General features: G+C 40.7%; 2 protein-coding genes across 5 annotated transcripts in view; both read left to right on the top strand.

Moving 5' to 3' along the window:
- The window catches only part of SCEL (sciellin), a 103410-nt gene extending 91453 nt beyond the window's left edge, over window positions 1-11957 (top strand). For 3 of the 4 annotated variants that reach the window (XM_090023884.1, XM_090023901.1, XM_090023874.1), the window contains 5 exons: window positions 837-908; window positions 4024-4098; window positions 5699-5807; window positions 9158-9260; window positions 11320-11957. In XM_090023884.1, coding sequence (XP_089880010.1) covers window positions 837-908; window positions 4024-4098; window positions 5699-5807; window positions 9158-9260; window positions 11320-11336 — 376 coding nt within the window. In that variant the 3' untranslated portion in view covers window positions 11337-11957. The remainder of the gene's footprint in view (window positions 1-836; window positions 909-4023; window positions 4099-5698; window positions 5808-9157; window positions 9261-11319) is intronic. The other variant, XM_090023895.1, reaches the window with a different exon arrangement.
- Window positions 11958-14038: 2081 nt separating this feature from the next.
- SLAIN1 (SLAIN family member 1) overlaps window positions 14039-18088 on the top strand; it is a 107433-nt gene continuing 103383 nt past the window's right edge. Inside the window, exon 1 of the mRNA XM_090023854.1 lies at window positions 14039-14085. The gene's annotated coding sequence lies outside the window, so the exon portion shown is untranslated. The remainder of the gene's footprint in view (window positions 14086-18088) is intronic.

The raw sequence follows: 18088 nt of genomic DNA, 5'->3' as shown, positions 1-18088 counted from the left end.
AGCTAGATTTTATTTTATGAATCTGAAAGGGATATAAATTTAATTCTAATGACTACAGGACTAAAGAAACATCTTTTGATTATTTTTGCTCAGTCTGTTGTGTATTTTTTATACTATTCCAATAATGTTACAGTATTTTTTTTCCTCTTGAAATAAAAATGTAGCCCTAGGCAGGCACCTTTTAAAGATGTTTATACATGTTTGTATCTCAGCTGTAATATGTGTTATATGTGATGCATCATACCATCTGCACCACCCTTTTCAAAATTCTAGATCCACCCATGCCTAGCACTGTAAATCTGTAGTAAAGACAGGCTCAAAGAGTGTGCTGTAGTACATAGCATTCCATGTACTTGACTATGTATGTACCTTTATTAGCAGCGTGACTAGAAAACCAAAATTAATTCATGAAAGATTCAAATAAAGTGAAGTATCATCCTCACTATTTATTCTATTCATTTTTACATAATAGGTTCTTCAGCAGAGTTCTAAGCTTTGTGGTATAGGTTCTGCAGGACCAAGATGCAACATGGCAAGTTAAGGAGAGAGTGGTAGGGATTGCATTTGAAAAAAAAATCAGTTGGAATATGGATTTTCCAGGAGAAAGTTGGATTGGGTTATATCCCAATGGCATTAGCACAGTTACAGGTAACCTTTGGATGTTTACATAGGTGTGCACTATGCTGGGACCCTGGATCCCATGGAGCTTTGTGTGGCTAGGACTGTAATTGAGAATTAGGAAATATTTTTGCTATTTGTTTATGGCCTCATGGCATTGTTCTGTATAGTACATATATTTTTTAAAAGATGGTTATACATGTTTGTGTGTATTTCAGCTGTAATACTTCAACTACTTACTCAAGTCCAAAGAACACTGTTGTGTACACAAGGACATATGAGAAGAATAGGTACTGGAAAGATACCTCAAGTATTTTTCTCTACAGTAATTGTGCAATAATTCTGAAAAATATCTGTTTAAGCATAACCAATCTCATATTTAGACATAAGGCACCCCTTATTAAAAGTATGTTGTGTGCCAGGTGAAAAATTTGCAGCATAACTGCAATACTATATGTGAGGTAGGTGAAGAGCAGATCAGAGAGGAACATCTGAAACAGCAGAGAAAAGTTCAGAGAGCCCAGGTATAACTCAAACAGGAGATTCTCACTAGATAAATTTTAAATCAGTCATTCTGATCTGTCATCTGTGATCAAAGTAGGGCCATAGCAATTTAAATTCATGCCTAGTTTTTGCTGTCTTGATGCATGAAAGGTCACAGATTTCCCAACAGAAGAAAGCCTCCTGGGGCACTTTCCCCTGTACTCAGCGCACCCTGAAAAATAGACAGCACTGTATAGGGAAGCGCTGTGGTCAGTGCTTGTCATATGGAGCTCATTGTGGAAGCTTCTTGGGGAATCCTCTACTAGTTGAGCTCCTCTAGTGCTCCCAGTGCAACCTACTGGTGCTCTGCCACAGGGGGACTCCTAGGAGAGTCACTGGGCAGAATTCTCCTTTGCTGCTAAGATGTGTGAGTGAGGCACATGCCTTTTTAGGTGTTTAAGTTGCAGAACAACCTGCTACTACATCTTCCAGCATGGCCCAAATCACACTAAAGACATCAACATTTCTTACACAGCAACATTTTTGCCCTACATAAGTAAATTTATCCTACTGCACATGCTCAGAAGTGAGTCAACATTTCCTCAGAGGCATCTAACTCCATTCATACGTGCTCTGTTGCAATTCAGCTTCACCATGGATGCAGAGAAATGCTGCAAAACCCCCAGGTTTTGTAGATGATCAATATCCCACAACTAGCAATTGTTTCACACTGAATGGCAAACAGGGTTGGGCGGAGGAAGGGGGCGGGGAACAGGGGCACGCTAACATTTACTCAGTGGCTAGAGCACCTGCTACAGACTTGGAAAACCTGAGGTTCTAGGTCTGTTTCCCCTGAGGAGATTTGAACCCTAATCTTCCATATTATATGGTAGCATGCTAATTATCAGGCCAAACTAACAGCATATGCCTGCTGAATTCAGGTCACTGGACAGCCAAGAGATGGAAAGGGAGCAAACAAAAGCAAGCATGACTTTGTGGCTCAGATAGCTGGATAATCAGGGGCTGTAAACTCATGTCTAGTTTCCAGTCCCTGCTCTAGGGGATTTATTTTTGTTTCTTTTAATACCAAGTGGAACCCCCAGAATACCCTGTAGCCGCAGTGGAGTGAGCATGCATTTGTGATTAGTGATGCATTTGTTCTCAAATCACCCCGTGCACTGCAGGCTAGCATCCTTTCTCCCTTGCACTGACACAAGTCAGCTGGGCCAGATCCTGCCCCTGTCACTAAAGTATAATCCAGACTAGTGCCAAGATTTACCATGGCATGGTTCCCTTTTCTTCTGATCCTATGACTTTTTCTCTCTTGGCTGCCTAGGGGACCAGCTTCCCTTGGAACACTCAGCCATGTCTATCTCTGAGAAGTCAAACCCTTGAGGCTAAGGAGGGCTCTTAGAACCCAGGTCTCCTATGCCCTGGGTGTATGTCCTCACAACAGGCTATTTGGAGCAGATCTTCATATTATTTTAAGGGGAGAGACAGTTGTCCATAGAGGTATCTATCCGCTCAGAAACCCTGCTAAGATGGATTTGCTTTATGCAGTCAGGAGGAGGTGGAATTTCAACTAGGGAGATGCATCTTACCCAAGTCGTGTGCTTTTGTAGAATGCTGTAGAATGCATCTCTGGGGCCATATGACCTGTGTACTAGCTCCTCATTGAAAGTACAGGAGAACTATGGGCCAGATCCTATTATACTTCTTAGGTGCCTAAGTAGGATTTTATTCCACCCCTGGCTGAGTCTCTAAAAAATATTAATAGAAAAGTTGGGTGGTTCCTCCTCCTCTCTCCTTTTTGAGACTTACTGTTCAGGCCAAAGTATTGGTGCTTTACAAAAGTAGGTATTTTAATGTCTTTCAGGGACTTGAACAAGATGAAATATGATGAGAGATATGTGCCTAACATGTGACATAGGATCTGATGCCTAGTGTGCAAAATCGAATTTCGCCCATTTTGTCATTGTAGAGACAACTGGAAAATCTATGTCATAGCTAGGTACTGAAATGGGATCTTCCTAATTAAGTGCATTAATATCACAACTAGTCATCCTTCTGACCTTATTTCTGTGGAAATAAGGTACCTAGCACCAACAAACTCTTGAGTTATTCATACCTAAATTACAAACCAGCAGTAGAAACCATAGAATAATTACCTTTTATTAATACCAGTGTAATACTGGTGAATAAAAGTAAATATGTCACTTTGAAAAAGCTCAAAACCTATGGCTTTAGTAGCTTGACTTCCATACCTACCTTGCAAATGACAGTCCTATGCCGAACGGTATTATTCTTAACAGTAAAGCACCTGGAGTAGGCTGTGTTAATAACTGAGCATTTACCTCGTATGATAGTTAAATTTACCACAGCATATCCAATTTGCAGTATAAGGAAAATTACAGTGAGTATAAATATTAATTGTGCAGCAAATAGCCTATATTTTAATGGTGTTCAGTATACTTCTTGGCATACATCACAATTTATTAGCAAAAACCAATTGGCTAGTATTAAAAAGACAACTCCCCCAGGACTAGCTTCTTACCAGCTCCTGATATATTACTTTCTGATTGGAATGTAATCATAGGCAGCCACAATACCATATTTCAGATTTTGTTGAATGGCCTATGATTTCAGTCTGAAATATTTAGAAATTGTAAAATAGCAGAGCATAGTATAAGGCATGGTACTTTATTTTTCACTTTATACTAGATAGAGAATTTGTCCTGATTACTTGTTAAAATAAGAAAAAAAAGACCCCCCTCCCCCCAAATCACCTCTTATTTTTGCAGGTTGAACACTGCTTCACTGTATGCTACAAGTGATTTATTGTGTATAATCAATACTTCAGTACATCCTTGAGAAGTACAAAATATTGCTCAATAAAATTGGTTTGTGTTCACTGAATTACAGGAAATCCACAAATGATGCACAGGAAGAAAATGTTACAGGAAAGTCTATCAAAACTGTTTACTCCACATCTGATCGGTAGGTATACAGGAATACTGCTGTATACCACTGAAGAACATGACCGTTTTACAGTAGCACTCAAAACAAACAGAGGAGCACAGTGGGATCCATGCTAGCCTGACTGGACAGCTTCCTCCTCCCAGACCTGCTGTTCAGTGCCATTACATCATTACACTAGTTTTGCCATCTGTAATGCTTGTTGCATTTCATTAGACTTTCATTCACTTAAAGTCTTCACTGAAACAATGGCTGGTGCTTTAAGTGATGGTGTTGTCTCAGAGGTTCTGTTGGTATCTACTTTTGACAGCCCTTTGTCTGTCCAATTTCATTGTTATAATTGAAGCAGAGTCTGTAACAACTAAGCTTTCGGTACAGAGGTGGTTAAACAGGCTGATATGATATTTACAGTTAAAATATTATTTTTCACGGTATGTAAGATTTTTCCAAGTGTAAAGGGAATAACTTCTCAAATCATCAATCTTGTCACTAAAAAGAAAAGCTGTCAGGGAAAAGAACTTTTCCAGCCATTGTAGATTCTGATAATACATTTCTAGTACTTGGGAATAATCAGATTCAGAAAAAATTATAATGAAAACAGGATGAATATAAAAGTTTGTAATGGGTATCTATATTATCCATAACATTTTGAATGTGGGGATAGAAAGACTTGTGAAGCAATGGATAGAAGATGGATATAGGAGCATATCAATGTGTGGGAATGAGGAAAATTAGTTTGGTTTACACATCAGGAAGAGCAGTAACAGGAAAGGGTTACTAGATAAAACAATCTAGGGAGCAATATCACAAAAAATGTAGAGATTTTAATTTTTCATTATGGGTGCCAGGCAAGTTTATCTAAACATTTACGCATGTTAATTTAGCAGTAATGAGAGTATGCTTTTTATTTTAATCAGTGACAGCAAAATACTTATTTCAGCCACTTTGCCAAAAATGAGTGAGAACTCAGTGCATGACTGGTCAAACATCTGCAGGTTTGAATCTAAGCACCAATTAATTTTTGTGTGACATTTCTTCATTGTGACCTTTCACTCCACTTCTATTTAAGGCAAAATCCTGTTTTACTTAGTGGATGACCAAAGTGCAGCTTGGGACTAGTTCTGTGATACCTGACTAGTGTGATTCTTTTCTGCCTAAGTGTCTCTGTTACAGGAACAAGAAGATATCTATGAGTCTCAGAAGGCAATCCTGTTCCTATAATCCTGGTCACTTTTGCAAAAAGGGGGTAATAGTCACTCTAATCAGATAACTCTAAGTTAGTTTCAAGCTGCACTTTTGTTGTCCAGTAGGTGAAATAGGATACTGCTCTTACTGTGCACACTCCCAAAGGTCTTAATACTTTCTGATTATTTCTTAGAATCACCCAGCCCAAGAAGCAAGGACATTATTCTTGCTATCTGAGAAATGTATCAATCAATTTGTCCATTCCTACATTACAATTATTGATTAGAATAGAGGGCATGTGCATGTGACAGTATTTCATTCATGACTGATATATTGTATGCTAATATCTTACTAGTACTAAGTTAATCAATCCTCTCCTTGAGATTTTAGAGGTAGCTGCTTTTCTGACAGCTGATGTTATATTATTTATGCACAGGACTATAATTGAAAAAGATATGTGTACATACTGCCGGAAGCCCCTGGGCATAGGTGCCAAAATGATCTTAGATGCCTTGCAGATTTGCTGCCACTCAACTTGTTTCAAGGTAAGAAGGGGTTTCACTTGCCACAATAAAATATAGATGAAAATGTAACACATATATCATGAATTATATTGCATCCATCACAACAAAATGTGTAGGCCTCGGACCTTTTTCCTTTGGCAGCAGAATGGACCCTGCACCATGGAAAAGGAAGATTTTCCTAGGCAGCCTGCACCTTAGGTTTTCTCTGCTCTGTCCCAGGGGCGGTGATGACTCCTGCAGAGGTTCCCTCCTCAGATTTTTTGTTGTTGTTAAACCTACAGGGGAACACTTCAGTTTTACTAACTTAGAGTGTTATTTGCTACAAACTTAGGGGGGATATTAGTCATATTGATGCCCTTGAAATAATAGGTTGTGTAGAAGTTGCATCTCTAGGAGGTGTAAGTAAGGCCTGTAGGCTTTGCTGGAGTATGGATTAATGCAAATAGTGAAACACAAATGCAGTTTTACAAGGCTAGGTAGCAGAATGTAAGTAAATGCTACTGGTTTGGCTCTAGCAGTTAGCCAGAATTTGAGGTCTTGAAGACTGTTACCACTAGGAAGAGATATTAGATCACGGAGTCATGTATTTTTTGGTGTAATCTTCTATGTCTACATTTTTGGAAATAGCCTTGTTTCCTTCAACACTTCAGGAATCAAATAAGGAACAGACTTTTTTCCCCACTCCTACATCCTTTCCAGCAAGCATTCAGTCCCAAACTTCCTTTCTCAAAGTTTTGTCTCATGGTCATGGTGGTTCTATATCTGTGTCCAGTGCTTCCCTAATGCCTTCTCTGCTCTTTTTATGGTGTTTTTTCCCCACATGCACAACTCAAACAACACCCAGAAAATCCTTCAGCTCAGATAAGCCACAGACAGAAGTCACAATTTAGGTTGATCTGGCCCCTGAAAGTTCTCTACAGCCTTGACCAAACAGAGGTGCATGGCTGCAAAGCATTTTGAAAAGGCCTGATTCTGCAAAAATCTGAACTCTCATTGTATGAGGGTCTACAAAAGATAACTATGATCACTCAAAAGTCTATGAATACCCACATTTACAATTTTAAGAGATGCTTGCCTCTATTCAAAATTTCCAAAGCGTTCTGCACCTCCATTCAGAATTTTTTAGGGGTCCACAAATTAACAAAATACTAGACAACTCTTATTTATATGATATTTTTTAGCACTAGAGATAAGAGTACATATTTTTTGCTGTTGAATTATACTACAATTTGTAGTGACATAGAAGTGGGTAGACATTGTTTGGAATGGTGTGAAGAGCCTTTGGTTTCATAGCCTGTAGAGAATGCATTGTCCATCCATGAATGGAGGAAGGGGGTATGCCCAAGATGCTCCTGAACTGGAAAAAACATTGTCAAAGGATCTACTGGATTAAGATGAATAATACTGGGTGTGTCTGCACATGCAGTTACAGTGCCTGAATAAATTGCAGAGCTTATTGCTCAGAGTTAATTTCTCCTGAATGTAGAATTAACTGCAGAGCAATAAGCTCGGTTTATTCAGACACAGCATGCAGGGCCAGGGTGGAGCAGCCCTGGCTGGCACGGGGTCCCAGGGGTCAGCCAGCCTACCAACCTGGGCCTGCTTCTCCCCCACTGCTCAACATGCTGCAGAGGGGTGACTGGGGCATAAGGGAGCTTCAGTGTGGGGCTAGCCAGCAGGCAGCTCTCACGTTAAAGCACCCTCATGCCCCAGCCAGCCAGGTAGCATCCACACGTGAGCTGCTGTGGAGTTTTTTACTCTGTAGCAGGATAGTACTTGTATTTACAATTAATTTACTCCAGCCTAATAGGGGTGCACATGTAGATACCAAGACGTATACTGCACAACTAATTAGTCAACTGTACAGTAAACATCTTGTGTAGACATGCTCACTGAGTATACAGTTCCAACTTCTGACTGCCTTAAAGTAGATATGAGAAATAAGGAAGTTAGAAGGGTATCTATTGGATTTGTCTGTTCTTAAAACCATGGTGTTGACACTCTAAATTCTTTCTTTACTGAGTTTTAGAGGGGGTGGTCTGGACCTGGAGGCCTGAGGAATTTAATGTGGACCTCAATTCACCTGCATATCTTCATCTGCTTTCTTCTAGAAGTTATCCTGATGAGTAAATATATGGAAGTTGGGTATGGCTCATAGCCACCCAGAATCTTGCTACTAGATAACATTTTGAAAATGGTTTTAATTGCACAAGCAGGGGGTGAAAGAGAAACGGTACATAACTTGGCCGTTAGGCTTTGGACTTGGGAGACTTGCATTCAAGTCTTGTATCACTCTTGACTTCACTTGTGACCTTTGGGCAAGTCATGCAGAAAAGAATCCTGTTTCCCTTTATGTGCCCAAATGAAAGTTACCCAGTCACATCACGAGTGTTTTTAGCACTTACATGCAGTCTGTGAACTTATTCTGTGTTCATTGTGAGTGTGTAAGTATCCAGACAGCTACTGCACATGCTCAGTAGGCTGCACTTAGGTCAGGCAGGTATATGGCTCCATGTGTATATGCTGTGTGAGCATACGTCACAAAATTATACCCAGATCCCATACCTGAATTCCATACTGAGTGGCTAGGGTACTTGTCCAGGTAGCTGGAAACCCAGATCTTAGCACATCTCCCTCCCATCCCTCCTGCAGAAAGTTTGAGCCTATAGCACTTTAATGTCCCAGCACAGTGCTGTAACTGTTAGACTGTAGGTTAAACATTATATGGTTTCTTTTCTTGAAGCAGGGCACCTGGGCAGCCAAGAGAGAAAGGAGAACAAGGTAAAGGTTATGTGGCTCAGTGAGGTGGCTGCTACATTAGCAGTGAGGGGGTTGTTGCTTGTAGCCTGAACCCTGGTTCCCAATGAAGCAGAAACTTTCCTGCTTCTCTCTACCTAGTAAATATTAAATTCAAGGCACTGTGGCTTAATGTCAAGAGGAAAGCTGGAAAATGCCTAACCTGAGGTGTAGTGTTTAGACTTACATGTTGGGAAGCAGGAAGGGTGTAGTTACACCCTGCTTCTCAGTTCATGGGATCTAAAAACTGTGTTTCCCACTTTACTGGGCAAATACCCTAACTGCCATGCAGTTAAGTTAGAAGGTGGGAGCATCTCCCTTTTCTTAGTCATGGGATTTTGCATGGCAATGATTTGGGGATATATTCACCCATGTATGTGCACATGGAGCTGTGTACCAGTCCTGCCAATATACAGCCTACTGCTAATGCTCAGTTACCTTGGGGATGTTTGTGTGCATCTACGGTGATCATCTGCTCATGTTGGAAGGCATCATAGCGGGGTTGAAATTATTAGATGATTTTATTATAGAGGTTGCTTCTTTCATGAGATTTTGGTTTTAATTTTGTGTTTAAGTGTGAAGTGTGTAAAAGACCTCTGGAAGATCTGAAAGCAGGAGACAGCATATGGATTTACAGAAAAACTGTGCATTGTGTACCTTGCTATTCTAAAGCTAAAGGTGAGTCTCAAGAAGACCAAATCCAAAATGTAGTTAAAAATTGCACTTCTGTTACCGTTTCTGTGACTACTTCTGGTTGTATCTATGGACCTGAAGCTATTCTGGTTCTGAAGAAAGCATTTGATATGATTGGGTGATCAGATGTTACACATATGGATTTCAGCACCAGACTCCAAGGTGTTTTGAGACAGTGCATGTTAAGTTTGAATGCGCTGTATATTGTTAAATGCACAGACCAAGACTATGAGTCTCTCTGGCTTTGCTCCATGCGAAGTCATTTACATGGCTACAAAGTCAGTGTAAACATCATCAAATTATTGGCCAGTAGAAAGTAGAAGTGTAAAATTGTTCATTCAGTTCCTTTTGGAGGAAACATGTCCCATATATGAGAGAGACCTTTCAGATTTGACACCTGGATGATCTCCCCTGTGAGAGTTTCTCTTACAAGAATGAACACCTGTACACTTCTGCTTAACTCCTTTTGTGATCCAGAGGCATGGTAACAGCTTCCCCTGTGCCATCCCTAGGCAGGAGACTCTAGACTGGGAGGCAGGAAGAGCAGGAAATTCCCCAAAGCTTGACTCCTCCCATGCAGGAGCTGAGATGATGCTGTTCTCTGAGCCTTCCTGGGACTGGGGACACCCCAGTCTGGAGAAGGCATGAGGGGACATTGCCCTCCTGCTCCCTACCTATTCAACAGACTTACCCCAGTGCTGCATTCCCCTCCTAGGGTGGTGTGGGGCTGCAAACTGGTTCTCCCCAGGCAGCCATGGAAGAGTTGTGCGTTCCAGGGCACACTTGAATCTGGAGAGCAGGCAAGGGGGAATGCCTCACTGTTTCACACCCTCCTGGGTGTGGTAGAATGAAGGGGAGAGACTCCTTACTTGTTCCCTAGACTGGGGGCAGAGGGAGACTTTTGCTGCTGCTCTACTCACTGCATGTCTCCACAGGAATGGAAGAAGTGGAGCAGCCAATGCTCCCCACACCTTCCCCAAACTGTATCATCCTCAAGGAAGATGCAGGGAAATAGGGGAAAGGGGGTAGCTGCAGGCTGAATGCCTGTAATGCTTCCCGTAACAGGGTAATCTGTCTCCTTAGGGGAGCCAGCCCTGTTAAGGATCTGCAGCTGTGGGGCATTCTGGTAATGTCTCACATTAGCAGAAATGCCCCACTGGGGAGCTTAAAAGTCCAGAGGAGAGAGCAGAAAGGAGGCAAGCTGTGAAGGAACAGCTTGCATGGAGGAGGAGCTAAGCTGTTGTGCTAGGGAAAGGCAAGAGCAGAAAGTGTCTCTTCTTCTAATGTCTAGAGAAGATGGATCATTTTGGTTTGTTCTACTTGTGTTACTAAAGACTGAAGTTGTTTGATAGGACTAAAAGCAAAGTCATTTAGCATGAAGTAGGTAGCAGGATAAAAGGACTTCCTTATGTTCCTTCTTTCCCCTGGAAAGATTTCTAGCAGTGGAAATTTTTCAGAAACTTCCACCACTAGAAACGAATACTTGTGTGTAACCATATGATGGACATGTTTTACGCCCATGTGCCACACACTTTGGACAAGTTAAATGATTAACCAACAATGCAAACTAGTGAAGAATCAAGCTCCTACTTTTTAATTTGTTGGTTAAAATTACTTTTATTAATCAGAGCGATGGTAAGGACTTATTAAATCATAGCTGACATTTCTTCCAAGAAGTTACCATTGAAAGCTATATCTCATTGAAATAAGTTTATATTCATGAAGATTACTTTATTGAAATATACAATGTTAATGAAAATCATTGCAAAAAGTTGATGGGGATACCACAGTTAAAACGAATAAAATATTCTCTCAATTATGAACATTTAGAATTAAATTTGAAGAGTTTGACTGTCAGGTGTTACAACCCATTATATCTCCATTTGAAATAATATTGGTATGCCAACTCCTGGGAACAGGGGACATGGCCCCAGTGTCTTTTTGAAAAAAAAAATCAATTGCCCTAATTGTTTGTGTAAATCTGTAAAGTTTTGATTATGTACTTTTTTCTGTGCTTCTAATACACCCTTTCTTTATCTTGCAGAAAAATGGATATATTAATTTTGACATACAGAAATCACAAAAAAGAAGAGTCATTAGTATTTTAAGTGCATTTCTTAGTACTTAAAAGAAGTACATGTATGTTTAATTTTTATTGGTAGGATTGAAATATTCTAAAATAAGTAATATCCTACTAAATTGTCATTACAGAGACATATTCCATGAGAATTAAGATGACTTTACATGCACATTCTAGAAAGCAAGCCAATGTATTCTTGACTCTGTCCATCATGAGTAACATAGCTCTTTCTCCATGTGATTTAGCAGCTTATGTAATTTAAATGCCTTGTGCAGGTGGATATAGATCTACTTGTAAGTTTTGAAGGACCTGTTTTCTGCATGTTGAAAATATGTATTCTAAAATACAAAGAGCAGTTTTTTGATTACACTTCACTCTTAAATCTAGTAACTTTGGTATGCCATGTTTGTAAAAACCTGGAGGGTTATAGTTGTCCAGTACAATCATAAAATATATACTATGCATGACATAAGATTGTTCTGTTTAGTCTTTCTTACTTCAGTAAGCTGGTTGTCTAAACAACTTGAGACTGCCAGATATAAACAATATAAAAAGCATTTTGTTGGCATATAAATATATTAAAATAAAGAAATAAAACAGTTTGTCACTTGTTAATGCATCCATTTGTAAGAGGCAGTAAGTTTCTGCACTGTAAATGGTAATTTAGTGATTTATTGATTGCAACAATAGGTGATGACTCCTAGCATTTTTGCTTTAGGATCGACCTTTTACATCATTAATGCTTTTTTTCTTATCTCTCTGCAGAAAAGTACTGATCTGGTATGATTATGAAAGAGTACCCTTCTTTTAAAGGAAAAGGGAAGTACACATAGTAATCAACTAATCGCTAAAACAAGCAAACCTCCCCTAAAAAACACCCCCCTCCTCCCCCCACTAAACCAAAACAACAACAAAAAACATGGTGAAAATAGTGTTGAGGAAAGCAAGGGAGAAAAATTCCTAGGTAGTTCTTAATTCTTTTTTGCTGCTACTTAAAAGACAACTCAATTCAACAGTAACCCAAACCATACAGTGGAAGATCTAGCTCATGAACTTTAAGAGTGGTCAAACAGCATAAAGCATATGTCACTGTATGCAGGAATACCTTAAAGTTCACTTTTGCAGCCCTGGGATTAAGCTGCTACCCTGTGCAGTCCAGTTTCCCTGAAAAGTGTTACAGTACTTTGAAGGCTTGTGTAATTAACTCAGTGTTGCATGAGTTACAAAGGATAACCGGTTTAGGAGTGTCCTGGGTATGCCCCCTTCCTCCATCTGCACTACCTGTATGCCCACAGGCTACGTCCACACAAGCAAGGACATTTGTTTCCCTGGGGACAAGTAGCAGAGGCACACCTTGTGCTACTGCTACTTGTCCCCAGGGAATGCTTGTGTTGCGTGCCCTCTGGTGCATGGCAGGTCACCCCAGGTGGAGTAGGGGAGCCTGGGCCAGCAACTGTGCTGGCCCCAGCAGCCTTACTTGAGGTTCTGGGGGCCTCGGGAAGCTGCAGCCGTGGCACTCCTGCAGCTGGCAGCCTGGCCCGTGGTCAGAATGTGTTGTTCTGGCTGGCTAGGTTCTAGTTTTGGGTAGTGTACACTGTTACTATGAATACCACCCTGGTTTTTTTTGCCGTGGGTTTTTTTTGACCCTGGGATTTCCTGGGGTCAAAAAAACCCTTGCACTGCAAGGTAGCAGTGCAGGACATGTCTGCTTGTGTGATGTGTGGTGCCACAGATGGGTCTGTGGCACCACTTACCACACATCCACATTCATCTGGATGTGGCTGTAGTGGTGGATAAGAAGTGTAAAAATAGTCCAGATATTCTTCATTGGAACCTCATCAAAATAAGAGGGTGATTTTTTTCCTTAGGTTGTTTGTGCTGTCCTACCTTTGTGGGTTTCTCTAAGCTCTCAAGATTGGATTGAGACCAAAGAGAACTCACATATGCCCCCTGCGGGGGGGCAGGGGAGGCAGGCAAATGCCTACACCGGCGAGGCCAGAAGGTGCGGGTACTTCTGCAAGACTCCCAGTGGGCTGGACACTGCCAAGGGCAGCCAAGGCAGATCATCCCTGATTGGCTGTTAGGCATACCCCCACTGTCCCCTGCTGTCACCACAAACCCTCCCCTATGCCCAACCCTAGGCTTCCAGAGCTGGTCAGCATGGTGGCCCAAGGCTAGTGAGAGCCAAAAAGCATCTTGGGATGCCAGGGGACTGCCAGGGGACTGCCACTAGCTTAAGTCAGGAGAGGATCTGGAACAGAAGACTGGACTAATCCAAACTGATTAACTCTAATACTACATCCATCCAGGTCTATCTTCAGCCAGGTTCTGCCATTTTGAAACTGGTCTATGTGCACTGAACTTCTGTTCTGTTACAGATTTAGACTGGTTTCTGATCACTTAGACTAGTTTATGTATAATTTCTGTCCCTAGCCAGAGGGACAAATTTAGATCTGGAGGAAGCCTATATTAGGGCCAACTGAAATCACCCAGTTTTGGTTACAAAAATAAGGTATGAATGAAGAGCTTGCATGAGACGTGACATTGGGATACAGGCTTTTGCAAAGTTTGGGGCTGTTCAGCTCGGCTGACTGTAGAGGTTTCAATTAATGTAGATCCTTGCTTCCCTTCAGGGCTATCTCTAATTTAAACGATCAGTGACAGAGATGCAGCAATGCAAAAACAATAATAATTCTGGGCTCATCAATTCATCCTTGCTGAGCAGCATTGGTAATTGTACCATATGTTTTATTGTTGTTTTTATTATATGTTACATGTATACTGAAAAGAAGTAACAGTTTTGTGGGCATTTCAAATTTCCCAGATAAAAGGACTGGACAGCAGTAATCATTTAAAAAAAATCCTATTAACATCTCAATACCCATGTAGCAAAACTTGATATTTGTCTTATCCTTTTTGCATATCATTTGCAAAGGATATGCAAAAAGGATATGCAAAAAGCAGTGTTTTATTTCTCTTTTGACTAGAGCTTTATGGAAAAATCCAAAGGATCTGTTTGCTGGCAGCTGTTTTAATGAATGCATTATCTTCAATAATGCGTTAAATGAGACTGAAAAGCTGTATTGAAAGATGCCATAGTAAATTATGTGGGTTTTTTTGTGATTCATCAAGCCTCTTTTCTCTCAATATGTAATATCTACTTCTTTATTTTACAAAGCAAAGGCATAGCTCCAAGGAGGAGGAATCAAGCAAATTTGGTGAAATAATGCATATAGAATGGAAACTCTGTGCATGTGTGTATGTATATATATCATGAAAAAGACATTGATACATTGAAATACATAGCTTGCTTGAGCATTACTCATTTATTCAATCATAAGGGGTCATAGGAAAGGCTCAGGCAAATTAATGTATTTAGTTGTATCCTATATAAATCATTATACCATGCTTATCACCACAGTATCTAAGCATCCCTCAAGGAGTTGATTATGTATTAAGCAAGGCAACTACAATGTGTCATTTACTTGCTCATGTATGTCTTTAAGATTTAGACAAGACACAGGTACAATGAAATCAGACTAGGTAGGTTACTATTAGCTCAGTCAGCATTAAAGATGCACTGGCCTGCATTTGATAAATTAACTAACTGTATCTTTCTAGGCTAGAAGATGTGGGTTCTGTGTGGGCAGCATCGCTACGTAGGGTATTCTGCTGTATGTAGTTCCTCTACACTCATTCCATTTACTTAAACTGTATATATATTTGGATCTAGTTTTCTAATGCCTGCTTTGGCCTCCTTGACATTTCTAATATAGTCCTGTCACTTTGAGAAAACCACCCACACTCTTGAGCATTCCCCTTTTCTGATGACTTTGTTCCCTACATTGTCAACCTTCTGCTTTTTCTACCTTCTCTAGTTGCTCCAGCATATATAGCTTCTTGCTCGTTTTTTTTGGTAAGGAAAAATAGCAATAAACCCTGCCATTCTGGGTTTTAATTTGCATTATGGGTTTTTATTTATAATGGAATACAGTTAGTGCAATTCTGTTGTCATTAGTGAAGTGACTACTAGGTGAGTGAGTGGAGAATAGAGCTAATTTTCTGTTGCCCTGCTCCTTTTAAACCTGCATATAAAATGTGCTCAGTCAGAACAGTAGCATTTACATCCATTTGCATTGATATAAATAACTACACAAAGCACAGAACAATAAAACATTATCCTGTATTTCAGTACATGAAATACCACTTAAACCCCACCATTCAGCACAGACTATAGGCTGCACTCAGCTAAGCATGTCCTATGCCTGTTCAGTTTATTGCTGTTTTTTTATTGACATTCTTAGGGGGTCTAAATCTTCCCCTAGACTGTATAAGGGCCCTAGGCCTTTACGCCTCTGGACACAGGATTCAGGTTCCCCTCCATGAGTCAGGCAGTGAAGTCCGTTTCTTGGTTCTTGCCCAAGATTAATATAATTAACTTTTGTTACCATTTCTTTTTGTATTGCAATGAAAGCACCTTGCTTCTGGAGTCTTATGGCTAAGGGCAAGCAAAACTCAGGGGCATCTGAACCCCAAGCCTCAAGGCTTGGGCCTGCAATTAGGATACCCACCAAACATTTTGGAAACATCTGAAAACCCAAGTGGAGGTGGAGGATGTTTGCCAGTAGTAGGGCCATTTATGGTTCTGGGCTGACTCTTGGATTTGGAATTTGTTTTGGCTAATTTGACTTGGAATATGGACAATTTTAATTAAAAAGAAAAAAGAAGGAAAAAAATCAGTCAATCATGGTTTCCATACCCATGGGATTTAGTTAACACTGTAGGTATTAATAATGCATTAAATAGTTTTAAATGTAGGTGTATAAAATACTTATATAAATGTGCATTAACACTTAAAATAATATTGATAGTGCTTAACAGTAAAAATATGTATTTATATATGTAGAAAGTATATATTTCTGCACAGGACAAATGCATTTCTCAAGTAGCAAAGTGAGACACATTGCTTCTCCCATCCATTGCCTCCCCTACTCTCTTGCATGCTCAGCTACTTCTGAGCTCTAGTCTCATCTAAGGGTGTTGGTGACAGAGATGTGGAGTGCTGTGGGATGCTGGAGGTCTGACCACCTCTGGTTGCGCTTCCCAAGGAGAGCACTGCTTTTGCCTTGTTTCTAGAAACTGAGGTTTTTAAAACAGGATAAAACCATTAATTTGACCAAAACAGTGGGATGCCTGGGGAAGGTGTTTTAAAATGGGACTGTTCTGATGACAATGGGATGTTTGGTTACCCTATCTCTCCTTGTAATATTAACTTCTTACTTATCCGCCTAGTCTATGGGCTCTTTAGGCCAAAGTCTTCGCCTTTGTATATGTTAGTGCAGTGTCTAACACAAAAGCTCTGATTCCAGCTTGGGGCTCAAGGTATTTGTCTACACTGCTGTTCTGGTCCTGGCACCAAAGACCATGAGACTATCTCACCTGTATCTTGTCTCTCTGTGTCCAAAGGCAAGCTCCAAGCTCAGCTGTATGCTGTTGGGGCTGTTCTAGTTCTCTCCCCAAGGGCTGCTCTTGAACACACCAGGCACATCTACATGAGACATTTACTGTGGAGCTTTCTAATTAGCTCCTCAGTAAAGTCTCAGCATCCTCATGTGCGGCCTTATTAGGTAACAGTAAACTAATAAACACTGCTATAGGTTAGTACTTGTAAACATAAGTCCTATCCTGCAGTGGTGCTATTTACTGTACTACAGTGCACGTGCAGGTAGTGATGGGGCTGGCTGGGGCACGAGATGCTTCAGTGAGGGGACTGCCTGCCAGCTACCTCCACACTGGAGTACCCTCATGCCCCAACCAGCCCCTCTGTGGCATGTTGAGCTGGGTTGGAGCAGCCCCCCTGCCCCCGCCAGACCTCTGTCAGCTGGGGCTGCTCTGACCCAGCTCAGTGTTCTGTGGTCCTAGGCATGTGTGCAAATGTAGTGCCCTGGAGCAATAAACTCTAGCTTGAAGTGCACTGGAGTTTCTTCAGCCATGCTAATTGCATATGTAGATGCAACCACTGAAGAGCAAGAGCTCAAGAGTGGATGCAGAAGGCTGAGCCTGGAGCAAAACTCACTGTTGTACATCTGTTTTTGGAGTGTGCCTTTGGGCTAGGTAGATAGGAGTGAAATGAACAGGCCATACTTGGGCCCTTCAGTACTGTGACCTACTTTTGCATCAGTGTAAACCATCTTTGAGCTGTTCTGCCGTGTCAGCCTCATCGCTGCTTGTATGGATCATGACAAAGGAAGAAATTCTTCAGCTGTTATGACTATGTTAGTAATGCATTAAAGACTAAAATTTCATGCTGATAGGTTCAGAGTTGCTTGTTTCTGTCCTGAGCATGAGACCATGAAAAAGATGCTATAAAATAAAACAGGGTTAGGATGTACAGTTATCCAGGTGCTCCATGCTTATAAATAATCATTGACAGATGGGCTGTCCATGCATGGCAAGGGCATGAAAATAGATAGTTACTAGAGAGCAGCTGATTTACTGCAACTGATTTCCCCCCTTTAGCTTATTATAACTTGTGTGCTGTTGCCTTCAAAATCAACAATATAATCATGCTACCATAAATTGGAGACTGGTGTTGGCTTTGCCAGTAAGTAGTTGTTTATTTTAAAGTGATCAGCCAGCTTGTGAATTTAAAACAATGACATTCAGTACTTAAAACCACCCGTCAGGAGTAAAAACTAAACCTAGAATCAGTTTCTGAGAAAAATGCAGTTTG

This window comes from Crocodylus siamensis, chromosome 1 (assembly GCF_052110815.1).
Source record: "Crocodylus siamensis isolate JL-2025a chromosome 1, ASM5211081v1, whole genome shotgun sequence".
Classification (NCBI taxonomy): domain Eukaryota; kingdom Metazoa; phylum Chordata; order Crocodylia; family Crocodylidae; genus Crocodylus; species Crocodylus siamensis.
Note: the sequence above shows the minus strand (reverse complement) of the source record. Positions and strands in the feature narration are given on the sequence as shown.